At 52.6% G+C, this 16,528-nt stretch overlaps 2 protein-coding genes across 10 annotated transcripts in view; one reads left to right on the top strand and one right to left on the bottom strand.

Moving 5' to 3' along the window:
• Smarcd3 (SWI/SNF related BAF chromatin remodeling complex subunit D3) overlaps positions 1-7,539 on the top strand; it is a 32,415-nt gene extending 24,876 nt beyond the window's left edge. For 6 of the 8 annotated variants that reach the window (XM_021727281.3, XM_040291247.2, XM_078040842.1 and 3 more), the window contains 12 exons: positions 1,115-1,326; positions 3,090-3,132; positions 3,894-4,016; positions 4,137-4,295; positions 4,489-4,584; positions 4,738-4,839; positions 5,034-5,195; positions 6,076-6,173; positions 6,334-6,469; positions 6,785-6,907; positions 7,030-7,131; positions 7,376-7,539. In XM_021727281.3, the coding sequence (XP_021582956.1) occupies positions 1,115-1,326; positions 3,090-3,132; positions 3,894-4,016; positions 4,137-4,295; positions 4,489-4,584; positions 4,738-4,839; positions 5,034-5,195; positions 6,076-6,173; positions 6,334-6,469; positions 6,785-6,907; positions 7,030-7,131; positions 7,376-7,429 (1,410 nt within the window). In that variant the 3' untranslated portion in view covers positions 7,430-7,539. The remainder of the gene's footprint in view (positions 1-1,114; positions 1,327-3,089; positions 3,133-3,893; positions 4,017-4,136; positions 4,296-4,488; positions 4,585-4,737; positions 4,840-5,033; positions 5,196-6,075; positions 6,174-6,333; positions 6,470-6,784; positions 6,908-7,029; positions 7,132-7,375) is intronic. The other 2 variants (XM_005326681.3, XM_040291248.2) reach the window with 2 other exon arrangements.
• Positions 7,540-7,673: 134 nt separating this feature from the next.
• Positions 7,674-13,295, bottom strand: Chpf2 (chondroitin polymerizing factor 2). Of its 2 annotated transcripts, XM_078040839.1 has the most exons (5): positions 12,808-13,295; positions 11,710-12,188; positions 10,758-11,322; positions 9,910-10,092; positions 7,674-9,127 (listed from the first exon to the last, which is right to left on the bottom strand). In XM_078040839.1, the coding sequence occupies exons 2-5, from the start codon at positions 11,988-11,990 to the stop codon at positions 7,820-7,822; spliced, it is 2,337 nt and encodes a 778-aa protein (XP_077896965.1). In that variant the 5' UTR covers positions 11,991-12,188; positions 12,808-13,295; the 3' UTR covers positions 7,674-7,819. The 2 variants fall into 2 exon arrangements, with proteins under 2 accessions (XP_077896965.1, XP_005326737.1); XM_005326680.5 differs by having other exon boundaries at positions 11,710-13,295.
• Between the last annotated feature and the right edge of the window lie 3,233 nt (positions 13,296-16,528).

Here is a 16,528-nt window from a genome sequence, read left to right as displayed (position 1 = left end):
CTCCTGAACCTTCCTATTGCTCTCTTCGTCTTCTTTCTGGGGTTTGGACAAGTGGGGTCTTGAACACCTCACTTGGAGGCATTTATAACTCATCTAGACCCATCTGACTTCCCAGGGGAAGTGGCAAGGGATGACAACCTACCTATCTCCCTCTCCAGGGTCCCAGAGGTTCTCTATTTCTGCTTTCAAAGGGGTGGAGTGCAGAGTAGAGAAAGTATGGGATGGCCATCTCTGATCTAGGCAAACAGGAGGCAGAGATAGATGCTCATGACTCACCCCAGGCCCCCTGGCAACCCACTCCTAGCCCAGTTTCCCTCATCCAGAGAAACCTGGCAGGGGTCTCACTTCAGCCCTCTTGTGTGCCCTTCCCCTGCCTCCAGCCTTCACCCTGGAAGAAATTAAGGGGCCAGCCTAAGTCCGTGATGCCCCTGGTTGTGGAAATTTGGAGTCAGCACAAGGGAGCAAGGTTTGAGATTGTGGGGCCAAAATCAGGGAACAGAGGAGAGGAGGTGATATGAGGAGGGGTGAGAACTGGAGACTAGGAAGGAGGGAATGGGAAGGGGCGTAGCTGAAGTCAGAGGAGGAAGCTCAGCCCCTAACCTCAACGAAGCACCAAGAGCAAAACCCCTGGCCCTCAGGAAACAGGGGCGGTTCAGGGGCTGCCTTTCACAGGAGCAGCGGCGTGACCTTGGAGAGGTCGCTTTTCTCCTTGAGCCACAGTTGACTCATCTGTCAAGTGGGGATGAAGGAACTTGCTCAGTCTGTCTTGCAGAGGAGCAAGCGGATGTGAACATCCTTTGAAAGGTTGAAAGGCGCCATTAATATTCATCTTCGCGGTACCTTCCGCAGATCCGAGGCTCGGCAATGCCCTGGGCAATTGCCTGGCTTCAGTTAGCTTCCTGCAGCAAGACGCCGAACCCCCTCCGCCGAAGCCGCGCAGATTCCCGCGCCCCTGCCCCTCCCACCCATCGCTCCCACCCATCGCTCCGCGCTCAGGGTCACGAGCCCAGGGTCTCGGCGAGGGGCGGGGACACTGGCTCCGGGAGCCTGGGGCCGGGGACCCAGGTCTGACCCGCGGGTGCCGGTTTCTGCTTCACCCCCGCCCCACCCCCAGCGCCCCGGGATGCCGTCTGGAGCCCGGATGCCCCACCAGGGGGCGCCCATGGGCCCCCCGGGCTCCCCGTACATGGGCAGCCCCGCCGTGCGACCCGGCCTGGCCCCCGCGGGCATGGAGCCCGCCCGCAAGCGAGCAGCGCCCCCGCCCGGGCAGAGCCAGGCACAGAGCCAGGGCCAGCCGGTGCCCACCGCCCCCGCACGGAGCCGCAGGTGAGTGCCCCCCCCCCGCACTGAGGGGCGTGCAGGGCGGGCGGGCAGGACCCGCAGGTGGGCGAGTTGCCGGTATTGGAAGCCGGAGGAAGAATGGTTAGCAGGAAAAGAGTCTTCCTGGGTCCCATGCCCTTTGGGGAGGTGGGTTTAGGGGGCACTGGGTCTGGATCTTTTGTGTGCCCATGAAACAGGCTGCAGCCGTCTGCAGCCAGTGCCCCTTGTCTTGCACGCGCCCCTAGCCCTTCTCCTTGTCGCCTACGAAGTCCTTCTCACCTCCCTTACCCCAGGTTGTGGTTGATGCTTCAGTCTTGGGGGCGGGGAGGAGAAGTTGGCAGTAAGACTGAGGGTAGAGCTTTAGCTGTTTCCCAAAGTGTGGTTCTTCGCTGAACCTTCCTGCCCCCTCCCTGGCTGCGCTTTTCAGAGCCCACTCCAAATCTCAGTCGGAGTCTCTGCCCATGTGGGTGGAGCCTGGAGATTCGCTCTGGGTGGGTGGTCTCTGCCCAGTCCTTCTCAGGTGATTCTTAGGCACTCCAAGGCTGAAGCGCAGTCATAATTCGACCTCAGGACTAGGTCTGACCCCAGGCCACCAGGGCCATCCCATTTACTTGTCTGAGCAGTTGGGGCACCTCACAAGCCCCTGATGGCTCCTGGCAAGACAGATGCCCCTTTGGGCATCAGTATTTAGCCAAATACACATGCTTTCTTTTGCACAACAGATGGATTCCTATAAAAGGTGTAATATCAATTTTACCTCATTATTATTTTTTTACACAAAGGAAAATTCACCATTTATAGGACCCCCATGACAAATTCTTTTGCAAAGGGAATCATCATCTTGTATAGCAAATAATTCCCAGATTTATCTTGTATAAATGGGGAGTTTCACGTAGACACTTTATTTCGAACAAATCAGACTTTTGATGAGTTGCTTGCCTAGCCTTCCAATGGATTCTGGATAGGGAGGGGGCAGTGGATGAGAACACCACAAGGGGGCAGTGTAAACCATGGGCTAGGCTGCTCTCACACAACCCATGAGGGTTTTCTGGGGTGCTTGTGGGAGTCAGACACAGCTAGCTGGCTGGTCAAGAGTCCAAATCCCAGTTGCTGCCTACCCCATCCAACTTAGCTTCATCCTGAAGTTATACCCACATGGGAGAGCATCCATGCGTGCCCCACCTGGTCCCTGTGGATGTGATATATTCTTTGCCCTGTTGGCATGTGGTCCAAAGATAGGAGCACCGTGGTCCCTTCCAAGCCTAGCACCCTGGGATGCAAGTCCAGTTTTACACCATCACCTCCTGCTCCAGGAGCAAGAGGAGAGATCAACTCTTCCCCTTACTCTAAGCTCAGGCCTAGTGGTTGTGCACCCCTGCTTAGAAGGAAAGGCAGGTCCTCAGAACCTGTACTTTCTCTGTTCTGCCTTCCTTACTCCCCAACCTGCTTCAAACACTTCAGCTCCCATGTTTTGGCAACAAACCCCTACCCCCCCCCCATCCTCCTAAGTCTGAATTTTTCTGGTCTTGAGGATGTGGTGGTGTGGAAGGGGTTCCCAGGACAGAAGAGGAACAGGTCACCCCGATTCCCAAGAAAGGACAGAGCATCAGCTGCATGAACCATCGTTGTAGCCCCTCAGGCGGACAGACAAGTGGGCTGTGGGAACCCCAGCCAGGCAGGCGGAGATGTCGGGATAATTTAGCAGGTGGCCTCGTTACTCCCAGATCTGTCGCCATGGTAACCTGGTTTTTTCTTTAAAAAATGTACAGTGCCAAGAGGAGGAAGATGGCTGACAAAATCCTCCCTCAAAGGGTGAGTGCCTTTCACAGCAGCCTCCAGCCCACCCCCACCCTCTGCTTCTCCGCCCTCCCCTCCCCCTCAAGAGAGCTCCAGCGTCAAAGCCACTTTCACTTTTTTGTTTAAAAAGCTCATTAAGAAGTAAGGCTCCCCAGGCCAGAGGGCTGGGTGGGGCATAGGGAAGGAGTGAGCCATGGGGGTGCAGGGGAGGCAGAACACAGGGCCAGAGGTTTAGGGGATTGAGTACCAGTGGTCTGAAGACACAGAAGCATGGGACAAAGAGGGGACAAGAACCTGCCAGGTGGTATGACAGGAACAGAAGGTGACCAGAAGGCTTGGGCATCATAGAGGGACCCAGTTGGGTGTGACTTAGCACAGTTGAGATATCAGATGTAGGGGCTAGTGAGGGGTCAGGGCAAGAGGTAAGAAACGATATCCCCTAACTGTCTTAGGAACCCCAGAGTCCCTCACCACTTTGCAGGGACCCAAAGGTAGCTGACAAACTAGTGCCTACAGGGTCGCACAGGTGCTGCCTCCTCCTGGTGATGAGCTACGTGGATCCCCCTGGAGGAGAAGTGACTTTTATCCCCACACATGGAGACCCCTCCCTAAAGGCTGGATATTGGAATGCTGAGAAGAGATCCTATTCACACTCTCAAAATTCCAGGCCCTGAAACCAGATGGCTCCCTCCACATCCTTTGTGCCCTAGGATTGCGACAGGTTCACATTTGCTATTACACAATTGGCTGAGCCCTGTTCTGCCTTGCTCCTCCAGATTCGGGAGCTGGTTCCCGAGTCCCAAGCTTATATGGACCTCCTAGCGTTTGAGAGGAAACTGGATCAAACCATCATGCGGAAGCGGGTGGACATCCAGGAAGCACTGAAGAGGCCCATGAAGGTGCCTTAGTGTGGGGGTAGGAAGAGGGCTCTAGGTGCTGTGCCCAGGATAGGGAAGCAGGGTGGCCCTAGGGTGCAGATACAGTGCCTTGGTTCTGTACTAGACTCTTTATTTCTACAGCAAAAGCGGAAGCTACGTCTTTATATCTCCAATACTTTTAACCCTGCGAAGCCTGATGCAGAGGATTCTGATGGCAGCATTGCCTCCTGGGAGCTGCGGGTGGAGGGGAAGCTCCTGGATGATGTACGTCCTGGCCCAGGTCTCTCCAGGTGTCCTGGGGTGGGTATGGGCTGAGTGGAGAACAATTAGATATTTATGCTAGGGGCTGGGGAGTCAGCCCTGGTTGTGGTGGGTGGGCCTGGGGTGAGTCTAGAGGACTGCCTCTTACATGCTGTCTACCTGCTGCCAATTTGGCCCATTCTGCACCCATGGTCCCTGTTCTGCCCCCACGGTCCCTCTTCCTCCTTCACAGCCCAGCAAGCAGAAGCGGAAGTTCTCTTCCTTCTTCAAGAGTTTGGTCATTGAGCTGGACAAAGATCTCTATGGCCCTGATAATCACCTTGTTGAGGTAAGACAGATTTCTTCTGCATTTGAATCCCCACTCTCCCACAGGCCAAGGCCCTGAAAAACATGCACAGATTTGGATCAGGGAACACCCTAAAGCCCTAGCCCCACCAATCTAGATGGGCCTGTGAGTGACCCAAGTCTTCCCCTTGGACAGTGGCACCGGACGCCCACAACCCAGGAGACAGATGGGTTCCAGGTGAAGAGGCCGGGGGACCTAAGTGTGCGCTGCACCCTGCTCCTCATGCTGGACTACCAGGTCTGTGCTCCTCCCCACTCTACAGATACCACACAGCCTCTTGGGCACATTCTGGTTCTCTTCCTTACCCCTCCTTCTCCAGGAGCATGTTTCCAAGGAGCCTCATCACCACAGGCCCCAGTCCCAAGCTGCTTGCTCCTGAGCTCTTCCCATTCCTTCCCTTCAACCTAATTTTCCTGGTCACCTTTTCCCAGCCTCCCCAGTTCAAACTGGACCCCCGCCTGGCCCGTCTGCTAGGGTTGCACACACAGAGCCGCTCAGCCATTGTCCAGGCCCTGTGGCAGTATGTGAAGACCAATAGGCTGCAGGACTCCCACGACAAGGAATACATCAATGGGGACAAGTATTTCCAACAGGTAACCTCTCTCCTGAACCCAGGGATCTAGGAAGCTCCATCGGGGGAAGCACCTCTCCAAAGGTAACGACTGCCCTTCCTGCCAGGTCACAGCCATGGCCTTGGAGCCAGAATGCCAGCACCTAGCACAGTCTTTTTCTTGAACTAGCTCTGTGCTACAGCCAATCCATTTAGTTTCCCAAAGTTAGGAAGATATGGAACCCTACAAGGCCAACAGCTTTCTGGAATGTAATATTTTTGACACTAGGAGTTAGGATCCCTGGGTTCTAGTCCTGGATCTAGACTTTGGCTAAGTTACTTTGCTATTCTGCACCTTGTTCCTTTCTTTGAAGAAGATTAAATTTGTCCCATCTAATCTACTGAGTAATTTGGAAAATCAAATTGTTGCAATGTGGGATATGGCAAAAAAAAATCTACCAAAATAGAATACTGTTATTAATGCATTTTAAAAAAAACACAGCAGATAAACCTGAGGAGTAGAAATAGCAGTTGATGTTTATTGAGCACTTACCACGTGCCAGGCATTGTTCCAAACACTTTGTGTATATCGATTCACTGACTTCTCAGGATACCCTATGAGAGATCCATTCTAGAAATCAGGACACAGAGGCCTGAGGTGTTGAGCAAGTAACTCATTCAAGGTCACACAGTACACAATAGAGGCAGGACTGATATCCCTGCAGGCAGGCTGAGGGTCCCACATAATCCCATCAGAGTGCTGGTGACTCTACCCCCAGCCCAGTCCCATCCCCTTGAACATCAAGGAATCCAATCTGCTCTCAGCCTCTTGGAACTTTTCCAGGATGAAAAAATCTAGAACCATAGTCATAATTGCTTCAAGCATACAGAAGAGTGATCTTTCCCCAACCACCCCCCTTCAGATTTTTGATTGTCCCCGGCTGAAGTTCTCTGAGATTCCCCAGCGCCTCACAGCCCTGCTATTACCCCCTGATCCGATTGTCATCAACCACGTCATCAGGTGAGGTGGCCCCACCTGGCTCCTTAGACCAGGGAATTGGCCCACTCCTGCCTCCCTCCCTTCCCCCATCTCTCCTACCCCTCCCAGCACCTGCCCCAGCCCTGGGCCCTGAGCCTCTGTGAGGACCTCCTGGATGCCAAGGACTGGACTTCCCTGACAGCGTGGACCCATCAGACCAGAAGAAGACAGCATGCTATGACATTGATGTGGAAGTGGAGGAACCACTGAAGGGACAGATGAGCAGCTTCCTCCTGTCTACAGCCAACCAGCAGGAGATCAGTGCTCTGGACAGTAAGGTGGGGATTGAGCCCAAAGCTGAGGTAGAACACTGACCCAGAGAAGACAGAGCACACTCAGAACAGACAAGCATGTGGGCCTCGAAGAGATAAGGGATACATGGCCCTTACCTGGTGCTTGAAGTCAACCTTATTCCACAGATAGCTCTGGCCACCCCCACCCTCTCTGGGACTTGAGGAAGCAGGGCTGAGGGACTGTCCTTCACAGAAGCAGCCAGCCCCTCCTTCCTCCCCTTTCCTCCCTCCCCACCCTCTTCCTTTTCCCATCCTCACTACATCACCATGGCCAGGTGGAAATCATCTTTCTACCTGTAGATCCATGAGACGATTGAGTCCATAAACCAGCTCAAGATCCAGAGGGACTTCATGCTAAGCTTCTCCAGAGACCCCAAAGGCTATGTCCAAGACCTGCTCCGCTCCCAGAGCCGAGACCTCAAGGTGAAGAGGGAGACTCAGGGAGCACTGGAGTGGGAAACAAGCACATGGGGAAAGACTATAAACATTGTACACTAGGGGCAGGTAAGGGACGGGGCTCAGGGCTGACCCATGCTCCCTCCCAGGTGATGACAGATGTGGCTGGCAATCCTGAAGAGGAGCGTCGGGCTGAGTTCTACCACCAGCCCTGGTCCCAGGAAGCCGTCAGCCGCTACTTCTACTGCAAGGTAAGGAGCAGCCCTTGCACTTGAGGCTTCCTGTTCCTCTGTTCCAAAGGAAATCTTCCTTCTCACTTGGTGGGCCTTGCTGTTCCCTGTGGTGATACTTGTCCATCCCTCCTCCCCCACCACCACCATGCAATGGCCTCCCTGTCCCAGACTCTCTTCCAGGGCAGGGTGCTGGGTAGGTAGACTGTTCTGATCACTCACCAGGAGCACTGTAACCCTGCTCCTGCTCCCACCTCCTCTAAAGATCCAGCAGCGCAGGCAGGAGCTGGAGCAGTCGCTGGTTGTGCGCAACACCTAGGAGCCCGCGAACGAGCACCACTTTGGACCAGCACTTGGCCCTGGGCTCTGGCCTCACCCCTCTGCCGCCTTGTGGGGCAGGGAAGACTGGATTAAAGGTCATTCACCTGACAGCACTGTGTGGTCATTGGGCACTAGGGAGAGATAGAAAATGGGGTGGGAGAGGCAATGGGTGCCTCCAGACAAATGCCTCACACCTTTCCCTTAGATTCTTCTTACTCCATCTTCCCTAGACCTAAAAACAGTTTAGCAGAAGACACTTTTAATAACATTTTCTTATTTTAAAAAATACAGTAACAAGCCCTCCATCTGTCCATGACCTTGCCTTGCCTTGCCTGGGACTAAGGCAGACATGGGAAATGTAGGGAGGGCAGGGCCCCAGGAGGGAGTGCTAAGTGCTGTTGGCTTGCTCCTGCTCAAACAGAGCCATGGCCAGCTGGGCACGGCCCCCCAGCCCCTCCAGGTTGCTGAGGCGGCAGCGGTGGTAGAGTTCCTCGCTGAGCCGTGGGCTGCAGTCCCGCAGAGAGAACTTCTGCACCAGCCCTGGCTCTACGGCTCGAAAGAGGTGGAGCCCTGAGAACCGGAGGAAAACGTCCATCACCTCCAGCCCCTCCAGGGCTTCCTCCTCTTCCTGGCCTGCCAGTTCACCAGCTAAACGGGCGCGGGCTGCCAGGTAGTCAGCATTGTAGAAGCAGCCCTCTGCAGATGCCTGCCGGTCAAATCTGCCCCCGATGGAAGACCCCCGGGAAGGATCTGCACCAGGAGGGGATGGGGGATCAGGGCCAGCCCCTGGGGGTCCTGGGGGTGATCTCTGTGGTGACAAGGCGGGGTTGAACTCCTGGAAATGGACTGGAAAGAAGGCTTGCCACCCAGAGATGGCATTCATGCGACAGCGATTGAGGACTTCAGGACTAGGCCTCGTCCACACAGTGGTGAGGAAGAAAAGAGTGTCCACAGGGTGCTTCTTGGAGACCACGTCCATGAGTCGCACCTGGGAAGGGGCCTCTGCTCGAACAGCTAGCCAGGCCAGCCTCGACCCAGGATGCCGTCGCTCTAACTCAGCAGCCGCAGCCTTCACTCCCAAAAATGGATCTGGGGCCCCACGACCACCTTCCCGGGGCCCGTAGACCAGCAACAGGGTGAGCAGTGCATGCTCTCGAGGCTCCAGAACATTGGCTGCAAAGGCCTCGAGGAAAGCAGGGGCCGCAGCAGCTTCAGCCACCAGGAGCGGCAGCACCAGCTGCACACGGGTAGCCTCAGTGACATAGGGCATAGGCAGGATTTCCACCCGGCTTAGTGGTCGCAATAAGCTGACTCTGCGAGCCAGGGCCCGTCGGTGTCCCCGCTGAGTCACAGCTTCCAACAGCAAGTCCAGCGTGTACTCCATGCCCCGTGCTGGGTCGAATCGCCGGTAGCCATTGAGCAGCCGCTGCTTCTGGAAGCGCAGGCGGGGCTGATAGCGCCGATTGAGCTGCTCCAGAGCAGTGTCCACAGCATCACCCACGTCAGCCCTGCTAGCCCCCTGCAGCGGGCACTTGGGAGCCCCATCTGCACAGGAGAAGGTATGCTGCTCTGTGAAGTAGTCCCAGCCCAGCACCTCAAAACGAGAGTGTGGTGTGAAAGGGGCTGGGAGCCCAATGGGCCAGCTCAGCCCTGCCTCCCCCTCAGGAGTCAGCACTGTCAGGTTCCGGATCTGAGCCTAGGTTGGAGGGAAGAGACCTCAGGTTAGTGTCAGCTCCAGGGTCCTACCCGGCACCAGCTGCCTGGCTCTAGGATTCCAACAGCTGAGCTCTGGTAGTCACCTAATCCCTGGCATATAACATTCTCTAGGTACAAAGTGAAAAGGAAGGGCTGGGACTATAGCTCAGTGGCAGAGCACTTGCCTAACATGGGTGAGGCACTGGGTTTGATCCTCAGCACCACATAAAAAAAAAACAAAGTGAAAAGGAATATAAATGATACCCACCTTATACAACTGCTATGAGGAGGCAGAATGTGTGCTTTGCACAGGCCAAAGCATCTCAAAATGCAAAAGCTTGACAACCTTTCTATCCCATGCCTGGAGGACTCACCACCCCTCTATGACTGAACTCTTTCTCACCTATACCCCACCTCTAACGACCCCATATTCAACTAGAGAATCCCTCTCCTTTTTAGTCCTGGATTTTTCTGTGGGCACTTTTAGAGGTTCAGGAACTTCTGGGGTTTTGCCTCTTTGGAGCTAATGGTTCTGCCTGATCCTGAGTTCACCTAATCCAAGTTGTTGCAGAAGCTTACCCTATGATTGCCTTGAACCCCCAAGGACCCCTGTCTCTGTCATTGTTTTAAACTTAGGCAAAATCAGCCCTTCCCACCTTACCATCAAATGCGGCCCGGCCCAGCCCCCATTCAGCTGCCCACTCTCAGTAAGCCTGGACACCTCTGGCTCCCTCAGACCCTCCAGCTATTGTCCTTGGGACTCCCTGCTCTTCCCCAGCTTACCTGCAGTTGCTCTATTTCACTATAAGCCTGCTCCAACTCCAGAGCACTGAAGCGTTTGTGGAGCCGGTACATGAGGGTGCCCTCGGAGACAGGATGCACAGCAAAGGCACTCAGGAAAGCCGAGCTCCCCTCCTTCTCAGGGTCCCTATTCTTGGCCAGTTCAAAGGAGCGATACTGCTGACCCTAGAGGGACCAATCAGACTGATCAATGCGGCATACAAAGCCTGCCTGTCCCAAAGCACCCTTTGCCACTCAGCATTCACACCTTTACTGCAGATGCTTTAGAGCAAGCCGAAGCGGGGGTCCTTCAGTGGATCCCCTGACCTCAGTTCTTACTCTCTCTGCCCACATTGGGAATCAGAAAGCAAGTGGGCAACTAGGGACACCTTCTTCCAGAAACAATCCCACTGTTCTTCAAGGGAATAAAAGCCGCAAGACAGAAAATTCTGCCAATATTTTGCCTTGAAGGATGACCTGTCTCTGGGGTCTTCTGCCCTTCTCCAGTAAGACAGCACTGCTCTCTGCACTGGAAAAGGGCTCTTCTCTGTAGCATGGTCACCTTTAGGACATTTCCACATTGTCCCTAACTGTAGTGTGTGTGTTGGGAGACAGGCAGATGGGGAGGATTGGTGAGTCTGGGCCCCTTTTTTTCCCAGGGATTCCTAACAAGATGCACTTCTGATGGCTCCAGGATCTTAACAATACCAAGGGTGAGCAAGAGAGTGTTGAAGGGACAGGCCAGTGACTGGCAAGGACAAAATGAGGGCCTCTAACACCTAGCCTGGAGAGCAATCACTCTGTTACCACCAACTCATTAGGGACTAGGACTGACTTGAAAGAGCTGTCACCTGGTGCTGCGAGACACAGCCGACACCCAGAGAGTCGATGAGGCAGCGGCCAAGCCACTCATCAGGTCGAGCACTTAGGATGTCTCCTCGGCAGCCATCCAGATGTGGCCGCAGGCGAAGCAGGAGACTCCGTGACAACAGGTAGCCAAAACCCCCATGGCAGTACCGGGCCTGCTCGCCTGCGCCAATGAACTCCTCTGCCCGGCCCAAGTATAGGTCTTGATTGATGCTAAGGTGGCCAGCAAGCGCTGCCAGGCGGGGGGCCTGCACATAGGTGTCATCCTGCATGATGAAGAACCAGTCGTAGTCAGCCCCAAAGTGTGTGTGAAGGTGGCGTAGGGTCTCTGACATGAGCCAGGCAGGCCGCTCGTCCCCGTGAGATACCACCTGCATCCCTGCAGGTGCCCGGGCCCCTCGCTGACCCGTGAAGTACAGTAACCGAGGGAAGTGGTGGGCCACTGTGCGGTTAACAGCCACAGCCAGAGTGGACAGTGTGGCTCGGGATGTCAGGACAGCCACCAGCAACCGCTCACGAGAGCCCAGCTCTGTCTGGATGTACCGTGTCCTGTGGAGAGACCAGCAAGCAGGAGTCAACTCTTCACCTTCTAGGGATACCCCTAGGAATGAGTGAATTGGGGATGAGGAAAGAGAAGAGAGACACCTCTTTCCTCATCATTATCAATTAACTCCTAGAGTGAGCATTCACTAACACTTGATTAATTGGGTGAGGGGGTCTACTCGGGGGGATTAGAGCAGTTGTGCAACTTCTGCCCTGTTCAAATCAGTGGACGCTAATTTAGTACCAATAGTGAGACATTCTTAGACCTGAGGAGGGAAAAATAAGACAAAGAATTACTCCAAGCTACCTCACACTGAAGCAGAGACAAGGACTTACATAGCAGCCCAAAACCAAGGCCAGTGTTGGGGAACTGCACAAACAAATAATACTCACCTGAGTACCTTCTTGTAGGGCTTGTTGGGATCCCTGTAGTAGGGGACAATCCGGGGTTTGAAGTCTTCATCGCTTTGGTCAGGCTGAACTCCTGAGTCTGGATTGTGCAGCGCTCCTGGCTCCCCCACAGCCTCTACACAGGGATCTTCTCCCTCACCCTGAATCCAGGAAACCCGCAGGAGACTCAGACTACATCCAAGAGATAGCCCTAGGATGAGGGGAAGTGCTGGCCGGAGCACAGCCAACAGGGAGCTCAGTCTCATGATGGCAGGCCCTGCCATGTGGGTGCCTCAGGGGCACAGCCTCTACAATCAACAGGTTGATAGGCACAGGCCTCCAGCAGGCTACAGTTTTAGCCAGGAAACCCAGGATCAAAGAGATCATCAAGAGAGCAAGGTGTGTAGGCTTCCAGGTTCAGCATCCCCAGGAAAACTGTGCCACCGGTTTGGTCTTCAACTACCAAGGTGCTGGATCTACCCCTGAGCAATGCATATGTAAATGATTTCACTCACTACTAGAATGACAATTTGTCTCCCAGTAGAAAAGGGAAGAAGCAAATTTCAATACTGCCAAAACCTAACCCCAAAAGGACAATACTAGACATGCCTGTAGACTGGCCCAAGTCAAGAGTTGGTAACAACTGATAAGGAGTTAGGGAAAAGTACACAATCCATCAAAACGAAGGCCCAGCCAGAGAAGTCGGCCTCAGTGACCCTTTCCTGAAGACTCCCTGGCCTCTGCACCATTTCCATTTGAGATACAAAAGGGACTGCTGACACCAGGGAAGGAGCCAAAGCCTCCTTCTGCCCCCTCCCTTACTGTTGAGCAAACACAATGGCCACAGTAACCCCTGCTCCCCGTCCGGAGGGTCAGCCCACCCAAATGAGGTGGCTGGACACGGTGACTCAGCACCGAGGCCTTAGCGAAGCGCAAGGGCTGATGAGGCCATCTTGCCGGGTATTCTCGGCATTACAGCTGCTGCGAGGCCGGGCCGCCCACCTTCCTGAGGGCCCACCGCGGCACTCTCGCGTGGACAAGCGGTCCGCTGCCTGGCTTTACCGGGGCCCCGAGACCAATCCAAGCCAATCAAACGCAAACCGTGAGGCGAGCAGCGGCCAGGGAAAGGCCAGCAGAGGTTCGGCTGCCTTCCGACGGGGCCGGCCCGCGGCGACCACGGCAAGAGGCCCAAGGCGCGTCTCAGCCGTTCGTCTCAAATCAAAAATAAATCGCCTCCGCCGCGGGGCTGCAGTGAGGGGGTCCAGCTGGTTTGTTCTGGGAGCCGGGCGGGCGGAGGAAGGTCGCGGCCGGGAGAGGGGTACACAGCCGGTTCTCGGCCCGGGACGAGGGACGCCAAGCCCCACGGCAGGGGCCCCTGCAGCAGGGCGGGGGGCGGCGGAGGCTGGGTGGAGGTTGACAGGCCCCAGGCGGGTATGGGGACCCGGAGGGGGGCGGCGCCCCGCACGCTCCACGGGGGCAGGGGCCGAGAAGGGGGAACAGACCCCAGTGCCTGCCGAGGCGCCTGCTCCGCCGCTGCAGCCGCTGCCACCTCACAGCCGGCCCGCGGCTTCCTCTTCCGCTGGCTGTCAGTCAGCCGTCTCTATGGTAACCGCATCCGGCCGCTCGCTCCGCCCGCGCCCTCTCTATGGTTGCTCCACAGAGCAGCGAGGGCTAAGGGGGCGTATGCGGACGCTAGTCCTCGCGAGCCTCGCCTGGACTAGACATGCCCTTGCCCTCGGTGAACACGGTTCTCCCGGTCGGCCTCGCCACCCCAGCTCCATTCAGCTGCTTAAGAAATGTTTGTTGTCAGCCTGAGTTCCGGGGGTCTCGATGGCACCGTAGGAGCTGACCAGTGGTGGACGAGCTGGCCAGTCCTGCCTGCAGGGCTGAGAGTTAAGCAAGGCAGGCATACCAAAAATGAAACAGGTATAAATCACAAATTGTGATGAGTACCACTGCAGAAAAGTACCAAAACAGGGAGAATTAGACTGGGAATGCTGAGATCCAAAAGTTCAGTAAGAGTTGTCCAGACACAAAGCAGAGTTCCCCAGGCAAAGAACAGAGCACAGGAATTAGTGAAGGGAACTAGAGAAGGGAATTAGTGAAGAAAATTGGGAAGGATGGGGCGGCTGGAGCCTGGTGATAGTAGAACAGACCAAGATGAGGCTACAGGGAAGGAGGAGTCTTCAGCTGACCACAGTGGGATCCCAACCAGGATGGCACCTTTCCTACGGAGCAATTTGGAAAAGTATAGGAGCAATTTTGTTGTCAAATGGCGGTGTTGGGGGAGAAGGTCGATGTCTTGCACATTGTAAGGTAGTATCACAAAACTGTCCTAATCCCATACAATGTTCTACTCAGCATTCATGTAAGTGAAAAAACTGGTTTTAATAATCGGATGCTTACAGCTGTTTTACATATAAAAAACAAAGTAGTTATATGGGTTTGTAAAATGTGCCAAATTTTAAAGGAATATAACTACCATATGAATGGAAGGCAGACTACTCTGTTATGTTCATGAATTTGCTAAGAGCTCTTCACCATTTTGGAGAACTTCATCACCACCAACAATGGCACCCTGTGGAGAATGCATTTGTACTGTCACATTCAAAGTGATCTCATGGATAGGTCCAAACATCCTTGTACTGGGAATTAAACCCAGGGGTGCTCTACCACTGAGCCCACAACCCCAGACCTTTTATCTATCTATCTATCTATCTATCTATCTATCTATCTATCTATCTATTTATCTATCTATTTATTTATTTTGAAATATGGTCTCACCAAATTGCTGAGGCTGGCCCTGAACTTGCAATCCTTCTGCCTCAGCCTCCTGAGTTGCTAGTATTATAGTGTGGCACCACCACACCCAGCAAACATCTACATTATAGAGTATATTGAAATAATGTTACTAGTTTATAAAGGATTTCTTTTATTTTTTATTTTTCTTTCTTTTATGGTTAAGAAACTAATTTTCTTGAAATTGTATAGTTAGGTTATATTATCTAGGAACTTTGTTTCAAAATAGTAAAGGAAGTGTTAGTTTAAAAAGTGGCAACAGTAGGGCTGGTTAAAAACACCATTCTACCAGTATATAAGATGGAACTCAACTGATTAACCACCAGCACTGTTAATCTCTTGCTGTGTTTTGGTCTTATCCTCAGCTAGACTGTAAGTGGATCTCCCCTCAGCAACTGGGACACAGGAAAATGAATGACTTGTTAAAGAGATTTGGGGTGGGGCTGGGGACATAGTTCAGTTGGTTGAGTGCTTGCCTCACATGCCCAAGGCCTTGGGTTCAATCTCCAGCACCACCAATAATAATAATAATAATAATAATAAATAAGAGATTTTAGGAAACAGAGTAGGGATGCTCATCTAGAGATCAGATTTCCAGACCAGTGTTGTCCAAAAGAAATATGTGAGCCACAAATAAAAGCCATGTATGTAACTTAAAATTACTTAATAGCCACATTTTTTGAACAGGTAAAATTCATTTTAATATTATCAGGTATCCAAAATATCATTTCAACCTATAATCAACATGAAAGACTACTGATATGTTTTACATTTTTCCCATATGAAATCCAATACATATTTTCCTCTTACAGCATATCACAACTCAGACTAGGCATATTTCAGGAACTCCGTAGTTACAAGTGTCTAGAGGCTACCATATTAAACACTATAGTTCCAAACCCTTCTCGGTTTAACTAAATTCTTAGGTGTTTTAGTCAGCTTTTTCACTGATTGACTGAAAAACCTGAAAAGAACAACTTTAGAGAAGGAAAAGTTTATTTGAGGGCTCACAGTTTCAGAGGTCTCTGCCTATAAGACATCTGGCTCCATTCCTTGGGGCTCAAGGTGAGGCTGAACATCATGGCAGAAGAGTGTGGTGGAGGGAAACAGCTCACATGATGATGAGGCAGCAGAGACAGAGACTCTACTCACCAGATATAAAATATATACCCAAAGACATGCCCCGCAATGACCCACATACTCTAGCCATACCCACCTGTCTTTAGTTACCACTCAGTTAATCCCATTAGGATGGGGTTAAGGTTCTCATAACCCAATCATTTCTTCTCTTAAGCCTTCTTGCATTGTATTATACATGAGCGTTTGGGGGACACTTCACATCCAAACCATAACACTAGGTAACTCTTGATGAGTCATTTCCTTCCTTGGGTCTTATTTCCTTCCTTGGGCCTCAGTTTCTTCATATTTTAAACAGTCTAAACCAAATGTTCTTGCAGCACTGACCTTCTATGATTTGTTCATATTTAGCCTTTCCTTTTCTTCTCCTATTCCTCTATCCTCTCTCCTCTGATTTCTCCTTTCTCCCCATTCTTCTCTCTTCACCTCCATTCTTTTCCCTGAAAGTGATCTAATCTCTAATGGAAATGGCATAACTTCTAAGTGGTCAACATGCTTTGTAAAGCCATTCACCATGCTGAGGGAGATGCCCAGCAACTGTTCATCATTTCATCAGGAAATCATGCATGTGAATGGCTGCTATACAGATATCTTCAGAGAAGTGACTTTGTTAAAGTTGTTCCCTTGTCATCAGGATCCATTTTAAAGAGTGCAGTTCTGGAATCAAAAGACTCTGTCTTCAGGGGCTGGGATTGTGGCTCAGTGGTAGAGCACTTGTTTATCATGTATGAGCACTGGGTTCGATTCTCAGCACCACATATAAGCAAATAAATAAATAAAGGTCCATCAATAACTAATAAAAATACTTTTAAAAAAAAGACTCTGTCTTCAAATTCTGGTACTGTCTCACAGCTGTATTTTTATTGACAGCTCTATTATTTAGTTC

The sequence above is a fragment of the Ictidomys tridecemlineatus genome, chromosome 2 (assembly GCF_052094955.1).
Source record: "Ictidomys tridecemlineatus isolate mIctTri1 chromosome 2, mIctTri1.hap1, whole genome shotgun sequence".
NCBI classification, from domain to species: domain Eukaryota; kingdom Metazoa; phylum Chordata; class Mammalia; order Rodentia; family Sciuridae; genus Ictidomys; species Ictidomys tridecemlineatus.
The sequence above is the reverse complement of the archived record's forward strand: the minus strand, read 5'-3'. Positions and strand labels throughout refer to the sequence as shown.